At 42.2% G+C, this 15,279-nt stretch overlaps 1 protein-coding gene across 1 annotated transcript; it reads left to right on the top strand.

Annotated features, from left to right (window-relative positions):
* Positions 1 to 240: 240 nt before the first annotated feature.
* LOC140889818 (uncharacterized) lies at positions 241 to 2,746 on the top strand. Its single transcript, XM_073297547.1, has 2 exons — positions 241 to 756; positions 2,738 to 2,746. Exons 1-2 carry the CDS (start codon positions 241 to 243, stop codon positions 2,744 to 2,746), a joined length of 525 nt encoding a protein of 174 aa, XP_073153648.1.
* Positions 2,747 to 15,279: the final 12,533 nt, after the last annotated feature.

Raw genomic sequence — 15,279 nt, 5'->3', positions numbered from 1 at the left:
GAGGTGGAAAAATTAGCATTAGCTTTGGTTATGACAGCGAGGAAGCTCGGGCCTTACTTCTTATCGCATCCCATTGTGGTGCTAACCAACAGTCCTATTGGGAGAATATTGACTCGAGTTGATATTTCTGATAGATTGGTGAAATGAACTACGGAGCTCAGCGAATATGACATCCAATATGAACCCAGGTCAGCCATTAAAGCTCAAGCATTGGCCGATTTCCTGGCCGAGACAAGACATATGGAAGGAGGGGATTTGTGGAAAGTATATGTGGATGGATCTTCTAATAGTGAAGGATGTGGAGTGGGGGTGCTTTTGATCTTCCCCCAAGGGGATGAGATTAGATTGGCATTTAAGTTGGATTTTCGAGCTTCCAACAACGATTCTGAGTATGAGGCTTTATTAATCGGTCTTCGGGCAGCTAAGCAAGCTGGGGCAGCTCGTGTGCACCTTTACTCTGATTCCCAGTTGGTGGCTCAGCAGGTGAATGGATCGTACGAAGTCAAAAGCAAAAAGTTGAAGGAATACATGAGGGCGATAGAGGACGCTCGGGGTCTCTTTGATGAGGTAATGTTTGAACAAATTCCGAGGGAAAACAATGAAAAATCAGATCATCTTGCCAAGATGGCTAGCTCACTTCATAACTGGAAGACCAGAGAGGTAGTTGTGCAAGTGGAATTGACACCCTCTACTGAGCTCGCACCATTAGCTCAGGAGGAGAGTGATTGGAGAAAAGAGCTCTTTGTTGGAAAACTGGTGTTCAGATCAATCACGATTGATACCCGGTGCAGCGGAAGTTTAAAAATTTTATTATGGAACAATTCCATAGTGTAGGTATCAACCGTTTAACGATTAAATTATAAGTGTGTGTAAAATTAAATAACTATTATTAAATTTTACCTTCAATCTCGAAGCGAGATTATTGGACACCACACAGATTTCTCTGCGCTTCTTGTATCTCCCTGGAACTGATGAATATTCTGTCCTTCAATCAGGTCCACGAATGGAGGTTTAATCCCTCTGATAGATTGCACTAGAAAATCTATCAGAAGTTTTCTGCGAAGAGAATAACGAATTTGATTCGCTTATTCCAGACTGCAATTCAAAATCACAGACCGGAATTTCTCAGACAGAGAGGGAGGGTGTTCGGCCACTTTGAGAGAGAGGAGGCTAGGGTTTTCGAAATTTTGCTCTCAAAATTATGACCAGTTGTGTCTAATTTCTGTACTGCAATAACTTATTTATAATGCAGGCCACTAACACCTTAGGGCCCATTAGTCATAAGTTGAGGCCCGACAAGCAAAGCCCGCATGTTCAGAAATTAATATAAAATTCATCGTGACTCCGATTGATAAACCGATTTTACCAATGTGCACAGAAACCATTTCTGCACATTTTAAAGTCAAGATAAATTTTCCTGAATCCGAATTCAGTGGTTTCCAAAAATGTACATCCCTATGTCATTTTAGGAAATCCTACTCCCTTACTCTTATTTAAGAAGTCCAACTTCTTTATTCATTAAATTTAACTCTTTAAATTTAACTATCTCAACGGGGATTAAAACTCCATTACACTGTGTGACCCTCAATGGTTCAGGGATACAGCTAGCCGTGGGCTCACAACTCCTTGTGACTCGGAACAACGATTTCCGACTTGCCCAACGAATCATGGTAAAGCGCCTAGCAACATCGCCCCATGATTCCCTAGGTATCACTGATAGTGCCTACAAGAACCAGTAGATTTTGGTTCGCGTACAGTACGGTCCCTTCATCCATATATCCCGATCGAATCAACAACCATTGGTATATCGAGAGTCGCTCAAGATTCGATAACTATGCAATACATCTTGAAGATCAAATTAGTGACATCGCATGTGCTACTAAGAAACCATTTCTTAAATCACATCAAGTACTCTGGCCAGAGATTCGTCACACTAACATCTCCTCAGATCGCATAGGATATCCACACTCGCAAGTATGTGGTGAATCCTTGACAACAATGCATCGACTCCTATATGTGTTGTAACTGTACCCAATCCCGACACCTGATGACCCCCATAGAGTCGGTAAACGAGTCAAAGCACAGTACTAGCATATAGAGTCTCCATGATGTTTCAAGTAGTAAGGACTAATGGTGTACAACCAAAACCGCGGACTTTATCCACTCGATAAGTGATAACCACTTGGAACGTCCGGATAGGGTAGTTCGATTATTCATCCTATGAATATCCATTTGCATGCTTCGAACATCTCCATGTTCCCTACCAATGAAACGTGGTACTCCGCATCGCAAATGCTAGTCTCAAACTCGAGCGATCCTTATCCTTATTATCGGACGGCTCAATTGACTAGGAACAGTTTAAAATATACAGTGACTATAAGATGTATTTCATGATAGACATCCCCATGTTCTACCACATCTTACATACACTATAGTATATTCAAGGTCTTTATCAAAACAACAATAGTATATCACAATATAACAATATGAAGAAAGATAAAGTCATTGCCATTAATAAAAGTGTAAATTACATTAAACAAAAGATCGTTTGTACAAAGAGTCATCAAAGCCCATAGCCACAAGTTGGCTCACTGGGCACCCACTCTTTCACTCTTGGATTACATGGAGAAGGGTGAATTACCAAGGGATCCGAAGAAAGCATATCGGTTGAAGCAGAGGAGTCTCCGCTTTATTTTTTTTATTTTTTTTATTTTTTTATTTTTTTATTTTAAAAAAGGTAGCATAGACACTTATTATATAAACACAACAACACAAACACCAAATAGAGAGGGGGACTAGACCAAGACCTCTCCAAATGGTACAAAAGTACATCAGAACATAAGACATAAAAGACTACAAGAGTCCATAATACAAAATAAATCATCAGTGGGCAAGGAGAAACCTGCAGTAAACGCCCACCTAAAAAAAAACCAACATCAAAACAGCTACTCAAGGAGGACGCCCTGAGGAAGCACGCTGTCGACGCTGCTGAGTCAAAGATCCATACCGCTTCTGAGAGCGCGTGCGAACTAATAGGAAGGGGGAATGACTCGAAGAGGCAGCAGGAGCCGTTGAAATCTTCGCCTGTCTTCCACTATCCGTAGTAACATCCAACACTGGAGGACATACAGGATCTGTATGAGCAAATCCCAAGCTCTGAAAATCAGTAGGGACAACTGGCAGTGGTGTAACAAAAGGCACCACCTCTATCTGTCCAGACTCATCTTCAATGACCAACTGCGAGTCCGAAGCAGAACTAACACCAATAGCAGGGATGCCACCCGAAGCAACATCCTGACCAACATCCTCTTTGAAGTTCCGGAGGACTTCAAAGGAATTCCTCAAAGACTGAGGTAACACACGACGCTGGGGCTGACGATACCGCTGTCTACCTCTCTGAACAGTCCATCCATCTGTAGAAGCAGGCTGAATAACACTGGAAGGAGGACCCAAATCCTGCTACACAGTGTGCTCCTGGTCTCCAGGAACTGTACCAGAATCCTGAGGAGCATGTGAAGACTTACCCCGACCACGGGGTCTTCTCCTGCGAACAGGGGGCCCATTCCGAGAACACAACTCAAGGGAATGACCCAGCAAGCGACAATGAGTACAAAAATGGGGAACCTGTTCATAAACAACCTCAACTGTCTGATAGTGATCACCCCATCCAACCCAAATATGCTCCGGACGAGCCAATAGAACATCCATCTCCACACACACACGAGCAAAGGACCCCCTGGAACCATCAGCAGTAATCTCATCAATCTTAATAGGGTTACCTAGGATCTTTGCTATCGGGTACAAACTTTTTTTATCATAAAGGTGCAGGGGTAAATTCAAAAATTTTACCCAAACCGGAACCACTGAAGACTCCTCCTCAAACATAAACTCCGGAGTCCATTTAGAAAACCGGATCGTAACAGACCGAATGGAGACTTCAGGTTTCCCCCAAAACATCAGGTAATCTTCCTCCAAAGAAAAATTAATGAACATAAAACCGCGAGGAAGGAATTTCACCGTATGGGAACCCACCAAACCAATATGGGAAATCGCAGCAGTGATATCACAATTAGAAGTCACACCTCTGTTCCCCGAAATCCTCCCAACCAACGCAAATTTAAAGGGTTCAGAGAGGGAGGAAATAACCTGATCTGGGAAGAGAATCCCAGGAATCCCATCACGCACCGACGAGGCAAGAGACCCAAAGTCTGAATCCGCAACCCCTCAAAGCTCAAATGTTGCGAATTAGCAGACGGAGGAGCCACCATATCCCTGAACGAGACCTTAGGAGGTGCTGGAAGAACCGAGACAGCAACAGGAACAGACGGAGCCACGGGACTCGAAGGGTTGACTGCCGAGTCAACAAAAACGGGCTGACTCGGTGACTCGGCCGAGTCAATCCACGAGTCACCACCCGAGCCACTACCGACGACCGGCGAAGGCATGGGGAGCAAGGAACCGGAAGCCACACACACAAAATCGGACTGGAGCGGCGTAACTCGGGCCAACTCAGTCGCCGAAAAGCCCAAACTCACCGGAAATTGGGCGTTTTTGAACGGGGAGTCCGATTGCAAAATTGAATACATCACTGGGTTCGCCTGAATAATGGGAGTGAACTGACCAGAGGAATTTAAAAAATACCCACCGGAGCCAGAGCAAATCGCCTGAGAAGTGGACGGCAGCGGCGAGTTGAAGCACGGAAACGTAGATCTAAAATTTCCGGCGATCGGACCGTTAAAAACTTGCAAGGGTGGAGGCATCTGAAGCGTCTGGACGTGAGGATTCCAGATCGGGGTCCCAAAAGACGATCGGATACCGGACGGCGACGAAATCGGAGAAAGAAGCTGCGGCGTCGCGATGAACAGTGCAGGCGCAGATTCCGGCGGCGAATTGGACGGGCAAATCACGTCCAAAATTGATGAAATTTTAGTGGAAGACTCTCCTTGAAGAGACGCATCCAACGGTGTATCACTTGACATCACAGGAGGCACGGCGGCGGGTGGCGGTGTGATGGCCGGAAAAACCGAACATTCAGGCGGCGATTTGGAGGTGCAAATGACCTCCGATTGAGCTGATTTTTGGATATGTTGATCACCTCGACGAGGCAAAGAAGATGAACCAATGGGCTTGCCGGAATCCAGCGCCAGCCGGCCGGCCATTGGGCGGCAATTTTGGGGTTCTTATGATAGTTGTCAACTGCATAGCAGACTCCAGCACCAACCTGCGGCATTGATGAAAGGGATAGTGGCTGCATGTCCCTTTGACCAATGGAGAATTGATATTGTGGGTCCTTTTCCTGTAGCACCGGCTCAGAAGAAGTTCTTGTTGGTTGCTGTTGATTACTTCTCGAAATGGGTAGAGGCGGAGGCTTTGTCTCGCATTACCGAGGGAGAGGTCTTGAAGTTTTTATGGAAGAATATAGTGTGCAGATTTGGAGTACCTCGTAAGCTCATTTCTGATAATGGGAGGCAATTCCAAGGAGCTCGTGTGCAAGAATGGTGTAAAGAGATGAAGATCCAAAAGCAGTTCACCTCTGTCCATTATCCCCAAATAAATGGTCAGGTGGAAGTGACTAATCGATCTTTAGTGCAAAGCTTGAAAGTTCGCTTGGGAAAATCCCAAGGCAATTGGGTGGAGGAGCTTCCCAGTGTGCTATGGTCATACCGCACCACTCCCCGAATCGGGACCGAAGAAACTCCTTTTAGTTTGGTGTATGGGAATGAGGCTATCCTACCAGCAGAGATTGGGGAAGAGTCAGCTCGGGTCATTTTTTATGATGACAAAAATGGAGAAAAGAGGATGGAGGATTTAGACTTTATGGAGGAGAAGAGAGAGGCTGCTACCATCCGAATGGAGGTGTACAAGAACAGGATAGCTCGGTCCTATAATCGTCGGGTGCGCACGAAGGGATTTCAAGTAGGAGATTTGGTGCTCAGGAGAGTTCAGGATGTGGCTGTAGGGAAGCTCGATCCTAAGTGGGAAGGACCATAAAAGGTGGTGATGAGGCTCAGTTCGGATGCTTACTACTTGGAAGATTCAAAGGGGAAGATGCTGAAGAGACCTTGGAGCGCTTACAATTTACGCAAATATTATTCTTAAATGTTGCAAGTACAATTTTTCTTTTAAGTTGTAATTCATGCAAGCTACGTTCTACTTTTATCTATAAGCGGTTCATTTTTCAGAAATATTGATGTAAACATGCCTCAGCTCACTACCTTAGTCACGCCTCTTAGGCCCCCGACTTTTGTTCAACTCATCACCTTAGTCACGCCTCTTAGGCCCCTGATTTTGGTTCAGCTCATCACCTTAGTCATGCCTCTTAGGCCCCTGACTTTTGTTCAGCTCATCACCTTAGTCACTCCTCTTAGGCCCCTGACTTTGGTTCAGCTCATCACCTTAGTCACGCCTCTTAGGCCCCTGATTTTTGTTCAGCTCATCACCTTAGTCACGCCTCTTAGGCCTCTGAATTTGGTTCAGCTCATCACCTTAGTCACGCCTCTTAGGCCCCTGACTTTGGTTCAGCTCATCACCTTAGTCACGCCTCTTAGGCCCCTGATTTTGGTTCAGCTCATCACCATAGTCATGCCTCTTAGGCCCCTGACTTTGGTTCAGCTCATCACCTTAGTCACGCCTCTTAGGCCCCTGACTTTGGTTCAGCTTAGTTACGCCTCTTAGGCCCCTAATTTTGGTTCAGCTCATCACTTTCGTAACGCCCCTTAAGTCCTTGACTTTGGTTCGAGCTCATTATCCTAGCCATCACAACCAAACACACTCATTTTAAATTGAGCACATCTAGTACTGGCAACTCAATTCAGTACATACTTAAACAAGAAGCGTAAACTTCATAGTGATCCCATTGAGCACACTTAACAAATAAGAGAGGCTATTTCACATCAGGCTCATCAAAGTAAACTTGGAGCAGGGGAAAGCCAGATCAGGTCGGGAACTCATTCAAGTTCTTGGGTGACATAAGCCAGGTCAGGTCGGGAATTCATTCAAGTTCTCGGGTGACATAAGCCAGGTCAGGTCGGGAACTCATTCAAGTTCTTGGGTGACATAAGCCAGGTCAGGTCGGGAACTCATTCAAGTTCTCGGATGACATGAGCCAGGTCAGGTCGGGAACTCATTCAAGTTCTTGGGTGACATAAGCCAGGTCAGGTCAGGAACTCATTCAAGTTCTCGGGTGACATAAGCCAGGTCAGGTCGGGAACTCATTCAAGTTCTCGGGTGACATAAGCCAGGTCAGGTTGGGAAATCATTCAAGTTCTCGGGTGACATAAGCCAGGTCAGGTCGGGAACTCATTCAAGCTCTCGGTTGACATAAGCCAGGTCAGGTCGGGAACTCATTCAAGTTCTCGGGTGACATAAGCTAGGTTAGGTCGGGAACTCATTCAAGCTCTCGGGTGACATAAGCCATGTCAGGTCGAGAGCTCATTCAAGCTCTCGGGTCACATAAACCAGGTCATGTTGGGAGCTCGGAAGTGGGAGCTCGGGAGCTCGGGAGCTCGGCTAAGGCTCCCCGGCATATTAGACAGCTCGGCTCGGGAGCTCAGCTCGAGAGTTCTGGAGCTCAGCTCGGCCACCTAAAGCTCAGCTCAGCTCACCTTTGAGTATTTTTAAGTGTTAATCTTGCCTCCCTTCAGGGAGCTCAGCTCAGCTCACCTTTGGGTGTTAGTTTATTTTTTAGTATTAATTTTGCCTCCCTTCAGGGAGCTCGGCTCAGCTCATTTTAGGGTGTTAGTAATCACAACTCAAATTATGATAACATAAAAAATAAAATAAAAAATAACTGAATTGAGCTTGCATAATATGACATAAATCAAAGTGTTTACACCAGATTTACAAAAATTAATTTTCATTCTCCCCTTCACCCTCACCTCCCTCGGCCTCGGCCTCGCCCTCCTTGGCTGCCTCTCCTGAGGTGAGGGAGAGGGCAAACCCGTCCAAGTCTAGAAAATCTACGGGGATCCCTTCAGGAGGATAACCTGCTGCCCTGAACTACTGGGTGCAGCCCTCGAACCCTTTGGATAGATAGCCATAGGCTTGGACAGCAACCTCATCCATAAACTCGTCCGACTTTAGGAAGCCTTCTTTAAAACCCTCAGCTCCCTTAGCCAGCTCGGTTTGGGACAATTCCAGCTCTTGGAGGGCTTGGGCAAGTTGATCCTGTGAGCCTTTAAGTTCACCCCGCAGGGCTTCCTTCTGCACCTCGGAAACTCGAAGGTCATTCTGCTGCTTCAGCCGATCAGCTTGGAAGCCCATCCGCATCTCCTCCATCTGAGCTCGGAGGGTGGCCAACTCCTTGTCATGAGCCAGCTTTCGAGCCTCAAGCTCTTGGTTCAGCTCAGCAAGATGAGTATCAAAACTCCTGGTGTCCTTGATGAGTTGCTTTCGAGAAATGGAAGCTCGGAGGGACACCTCGGCGTTCAATGCGGAGGCCTGACATAGGAAAGAGATCGTTGTGAGCTGAGTATAAAGTGCTGAGCATAAAGTAAATAGAGTATAAGTCACCTCAGCGGAAGCGGTGTTGGAACGTTGTAGAAGATCAATCCAGCCAAGGTTCTTCACAAATTTAGCATCGGCTTGAGAGAGCATGTCCCGAAGGACTGAGCCTGCTGCTGGGGTAGGGCCTACCCCCACTATCCAAAGCTCATCATGGTACATGTCAAATAAATTGGAGCGACATCGGACCACAGGGGTTTGGGGCTTCTCCGACCTGAACCGCCGAAGAGGCACTACCTCGGGAATGGTAGATTTTCCCGAATCCAGCTCAACTACCTTGGGCGGGGGCTAGATGCAGCACGCCTCTTAGAGCCTTTGGAAGGGGCAGTGGATGGCTCGAAGGCAGCGGCAGCGCGGGGAGAAGCAGCTTTGGATTTGCCCGAGGTAGCTTCAGCCTTGCTCCCTTGCTGAGCTGGTGTCTTCTTCTTCTCTAGCATCCTCTTCATGGCAGCATTAATGACTCTTTTTTCTGAGAAAGTAAAAAGGAGGTCAGTAAAAAAAAAAGGGAGAGCAAGGGCGGGGAAGGGCCATACCTAAGTTTCCTCAAACCGAGACATCGGCCGAGCTGAGCCCATGGTGGTAGAGCAGATCTTCTGCTAGAAGGGCAGAAGTATCGAAGCACCTTCCCCCTATAGCCCATAGGGCTCCGATAAACAGCTCCCCCAGTCGAAAGCCCGGGGCAGGAACAGGCAAGAGGGGGAGAGTTTCCCTCCAAGCTGAGCATATGTCCCAGTCATCGGAAGGATGGACAAAAAATAAAGAGTTTTTCCAGTTTTTGTTTGAACTGGGAGAGCCCTTAAAAATTTACAGTTAGGTCGGCAAGAGAAATAAAAAAGGCCCTCCTCAGAATGTTTGGGGTGTAAAGAATTACAGATATTAAAACAAGTTACTTCAAAGCCTAATGTTCTAAAGAGAACTATAAAGCTACACAAGGTTCGGAAGGAGTTAGGGGTGAACTGCCCTAAGTGAAGCTCATAGTAACAGCTGAGCTGCTGAAGATAAGGGGCATGGGAAACCTAAGACCAGCTTCTAACTGATCTACATAAAAGGTGTAGTATCCCTCTGGGGCGGTTGTCAGCTCGGTCATCGAGATTAGGGATAATGAACTCGTAATTCGCAGGAGCGTGAGATAGAGCCCTTATTTTACCCTCGTTCGAGGCATCTAGCTCGGAAGGGTATAGCTCAAACCACGACACCATGGGGACATCAGGGTCATTTCCCAAGTCATCATCCTGAGCTGACGTCGAGGGGTGGGCAGGGTCCTAGCCTATAGGCTCTCCTACGGGAGTAAGAGCGAGGGAATCAAATTGATCCACCTCACGGAACACTTCGTCTGAGCTTCCAGAGTGAGCTCGGGAAGAAGTGTTTTGAAAGGTATTTACTTACTTAGGAAGCTTGAAAACTTGGGAGAAAGGGAAGAAAGCAAAGAAGCTCAGAAAAGGAATTCAAGAGAGAATTCACAAAAGCAAGAAGTGGAGAAAGTGAAAATGAAATTTTTTACAGCAAGGGACTATTTATAGAAAGCTCGGGTTGAATCGGACCGTTGGATGTAGACAGGTGTATGGCTCAGATTCTCTGGAATTCAAAAAGTTATCGTTACATAGTACTTGTCAGAATGACAGCTTGGCTCGGCGGGGCACTACAGCTCGGCATTCGCTTGGGGTCATCTCAGAATAAGAATAACGAACTTCGAGTCTTTGACCTCAGTTCGACTTTTGAGGGGGGTACTTGTGATACCCGGAGGAGGAAATCACCTCAGCTCCTCGATGACCCTAAGATGAAAGCTCGTCCCTAATCAACTAGGACCAGCTCAGGAGCCTCGGGAGCTCAGCCAAGCTCCACCACTATAATTACCAGCTCGGGTCGGGAGCTCGGGAGCTCGGCCAAGCTCCCCAACTATAATTACCAGCTCGGGTCGGGAGCTTGGGAGCTCTGCCAAGCTCCCCCACTATAATTACCAGCTCGGGTCGGGAGCTCAGCTCGGCCTTGATTTCAGTAGGGAGTTAGCTTCGTAGATTGGTTCGGCAACCTTGGCGAGCAAGCTAGGATGTTAGGATCAGTGTTTAAAGTGACTCTAAGGAGAGCAGCAATATAAAGTCCTAGTGATTACAGTTCAGCTCAGATAAGATGTACAGATCAATAGTTCCTTTATCGAATGAGAATCAGACAAGATCTCCGCCTATATATTCGAGATCGTGATCCCGGAATTCTCGGGTTCTTGATTAGGAAGGTAAGCGTAATGTCCGGAGCCCTCTCCTATAAATACCAGGTTTATTTTCATTGTTGATCCTAATTTTTCCCTCTTGCGCACACACCACTCTCTATATTTCGCTACCCTAGCATCTGACTTGAGCGTCGGAGGGGATACGCCGGAACACCTTCCGGCCCCCCTTAATACTCTTGTTCGTGGTTTCAGGCCAGCAGCAGTTCATTTTCTGTTAGAGGAGTTTCATCAGCTCATCCAAGGAGATCACTTTATTGAGGTATATCACTATTCATCGGGCTGGTTTGGCCGAGCTGGTCTGGTCCAAATCGAGCTGGTCAGTTTTGGTTCCAATTGAGCCGATCTCTTAACTTGATTATAGCTCTTGATTCACTGATTTCTTGGCAAAATGATGAAACAAAAATTGTAGTAATTTATCTTGGATTTCTATAGAATTCAGAATCACTAGATTGAGTTTGTACAAGAGAGATATGCTCGAAATAAGACATTGTATACAAAATTGAATTTTTCTTTATCATGCGCAAAATCAAAAACTTCGTCATGATTTATCAACTTTTAAAGCTCCGATTCAGACTTTGACTTGTGAATATGATTTGTAGATCGTTATTTATATTTGTAACGCATACTGAATCGTTATATTTGAATAACTGAATTGTGAGATATAACCAAAATACCATAGAGTCTTCTTTGAGCTGGTTGTTGTATTAATTGAATTCAGCTTTGATCATGCGACCAGCATATCTCCTAGATAACATCCGAATTAATCGAGTTGATATGATATATGACTTGTATAGTTTTGAGTTTTATTTTCAACAGTCTTAGCGTCTGGTCATTTGGATCATTGAGATATGAGATATGTTGAAAACAATCAACTGCGTCAGATTTTCAGCTTGACTAAATTTGAGTTCCAACTTCTCAAAACTTCCAACTTATGATCTATAAACTACATGCACTTGAGTAATATATTAGAAACACAATAATAAATTTTGTTATCATCAAAATCAATATCTATTGTATTTCCAGGCCAGCACTTTCCGAGAAAAGAAGAAAAAAGGAAAATTCTTGGTCTGAATTTCTTAAAGAAAACAATAAAACAAAATACTTGATCAATTACTTTTTGTTATTTGCACTCCATTTGTGAATAAATTCTACACATAATTTACACATTAAGTGGAGTGTAAATAATACAAAATGAAGTGTAAATATCAACTCTTATTACATAGTACGAAATATGAGTTGTTTAAATGATTGCAAATATAAATATTACAAGTCTGTTAAGTAATATTGTACTCACCCTGTTGCTATAAGCTCTCTGTCATATGATATATATATATATATATATATATATATATATATATATTACAAAAACTCCTATTTGGTGAGACAAATTTCTGAGTTCTGACTCGATCTGATTTATGAGAAAGCATAAGCTAATTTTAGGTTAAGAATATTAATTTTTACTGAAAATATGGATCGAGTTAATCCATCTATATGTGAGGCGGTTCACAAGACATGAAATATAATCCGGCACGGTCAATTATATCATTAATTTAGTATTAGCTGTATATATTACACAAATCAATTGAAGTTTCTGAACCTTAAAGTCGGTTGGTGCACGTCACTGTGCTAGCACATTGTACACTAACGCGAGATTACGATTATCACTTTATATTGACAGAATTTGGATATCCTTTAACAGAGAAGCTGGTTTCTTTGTCCCCATACACAAACACAAGTCATGGCCCAAAGAAACAATTGGTTTCCAAAAAATTACAATTCTACCAATAGTACCTCTCCGCGTGGAAATATATATGGGAAACGGTCGGTCCCTCAGTTATTGTGTGGATTCATAATTTTAAATAAAAGAAGAAATTTTAAATAATTAAATATCATGATATATGATCGTCAGATACTTTCAGGTGAATGATGAGTCATCAGTTGATTACATATTTGTTTAATATATATTTGACTCAAATTTTACACAATATTTAAGATATATACATAAATCATTATGACCATATATATTGATTTATTATAGTCATAAATTATCCAATCTTAATAACCAAAATGTAATTTATACTTAAATAATATGATTTAGAAAAGTAAAGATATAAGGAGTAACGTGACATGAGTAATATTACTTCTCATTTGCTAGCTAAGTCAATCTTTGCATTATAGATTCATTTGACGGACATTAATGTCCTATTCATGTATATGAAAATGATGATGTCAAAGAATATTTCTCTTGGTTAATATGTTAAGCGTATATTGTATAGGTTCTTAGTATTTAAATTTCCATTACAAAAACTAACTCAAAAATTATTTGTTTGTACACAATTTAAATGTTTGATAATATGATATATATATATATATATATATATATATGCATGTATTTTCCTTAGGCAAATTATGGACAGAAAAATTAAATATTTTCCTTCTTGTTATCAATATAGTGTTTTTTTAATCCGAAAGTGTTCAACATTTACTCTATAAGGCAACGTTTGGTAGGTGTGATAAGATTATTAATATATATCGGCTTTGTTTGATAAAGTAAAAGATAAGTAAAATAAATAAAAAAAAATAAAAAAAAATATTATTTGTTTGTCAGTATTTTTCAGCTGATGATAAAAGTGTGTTTATGTTTCCATTGACCATTTTACCCTTGTTTACTATTCAATATTTGCATGCCATTCAACCAAATCTCATTTCTGCCGATGCTTCGTGATAAGTTCTTTCCGTGTGGCTGCAAAGCAAACGGAAGTAACCAAAGCCCCCACTCGGTGTACGAAATCTTAGATATATCTGTGTCTTCAAAATAATAATAAAAAAAAAAAAATAGATTACGCACCAACACAGTGCCTTGGATGAAATCAACGCGGGTCAACCTCGAGAGGTCGTCTCCAACGCACCCCACTCGAGCTACACATATATAAAATCTGTACATTGTTAAAGAAATTTTCTTAGGCTTCGCATTCACAAAAAATAAATTAAGTACGCCGATTATCTACTTTCTGTACCGAGAATAGAACATCGTAAAGGGAGGAGCGAAAATTGAGAGGGAAAGAAGTTTTCATACCTTCGAAGTCTGCAAGCGGATTGGAAATGAATTGGGTAAATAGGATTTGTTAGCGCAAAAGGGTAGAAATGTCTATGAAAGAGTAATCTGACGCACTGTAAACAATCGGGTTGTTAATACCACGGCAAGCTATGGATTCTAGTAAAGCCTTTTCTGTCATACAAATTACAGTACTTGAATTACGGGTCGGGTGTTATCTCAACTAATATTAAAAATGAGACAAACTACGGATTACAAACTTATCATGGCCTAATCCATGCTACCAAACGTTGCCTTAAAATTCTCCTAATTAAATTATGGCAATGGTTGGAAATACCTAAAGTGATTACTCCCTCCGTTTCACTTATTTAGTCTACATTTCTTTTTTCATCCGTCCCAAATATATAGTTGTTACGTAATTTTTTGCACGCAAGTGTACGTTGTCAAGTTTTAATAAAGTGTGAGTGGAGTATCGTTTCCACGAGGATTGAAAATTTATATTCACAATAAATACTGTAATTAAAATAATCTCAACTTGGTTTAGAAAATCAAAGTTTAAAATTCAATAAACTAAAATAAAATAAAGAATCTAGAATTTCAAGGATGACTTTGGGTACACGCGCGATCTGAGACGGGTTCTAGATACAAAATATCACTCAATTTTCATTCATACAATTCATATTAATTGATTGTATCATCTATTCCAATTTATAGGCCAAAAATCCTTAATTGTTATTTAGTTTCTCTTCCGAGCGCTAAGTAAATGTTATTATTCTAATGTTATTTTCGACATCCCTATCAGAAATCAAACAACAAAATAATTTAATCAAGTTCTATGGTTCTGTTTCAATGATCTCAAAGGAACTTGTAGGCCTCCCGAACTCTAAAAAAATTCTAGATTGTGTTTTCCTATGATCCTATTCAAAATATCCTCGCTCGAGTGCTAGATTTCAAATAAATATAACAATTCAATTACTGATTAAGTAATTGAAAGACAATCAAAACAGGAATACACAAATAAATTGTTAAGAATAAATAATAGTAGGCAAAATAATAGTCAAAACATGAAATTCCAATCAAGATCCGTTAATCTCTAGAAACAACCAATATATTTATAATGAAATAATTAAACACATAGACATATTCAAAAATCTCATAATAAATCAAGGTAGATAATAAAAATCACAGATTATAGTTGATTCTCCGTCCCCAGATGAATTTCTCTATCTTGTGATTCGATTATCTGTTGTCTTTCGCTCCCACGTCTCAAATCCGTGTCTCAAGCCTCTTTGAAAGTGTAGTTGTGTATGGTTATGTTGTTTGTGTGCCGCTTCTTCTCCTCTCGATTCTCTCAAATTTGTGCGTCTCTTCTGCAGCTCTACTATCCGGCCCTTTTTTTTCTCTATTATGTGCATCCAAGTCATTTTTATATGTGCTTCAAATCCATTACATAAAAGCCCGAAAAAGTCCCAAAGTTTTCTTCCCGAAAAAATTACAA

Source organism: Henckelia pumila, chromosome 3 (assembly GCF_033568475.1).
Source record: "Henckelia pumila isolate YLH828 chromosome 3, ASM3356847v2, whole genome shotgun sequence".
NCBI lineage: Eukaryota > Viridiplantae > Streptophyta > Magnoliopsida > Lamiales > Gesneriaceae > Henckelia > Henckelia pumila.
This window is presented reverse-complemented; position numbering and strand designations above follow the sequence as displayed.

Excerpts from the sequence above, each read along its gene's own strand:
- LOC140889818 (XM_073297547.1), top strand. The coding sequence starts at position 241 with ATGGAAGGAGGGGATTTGTGGAAAGTATATGTGGATGGATCTTCTAAT.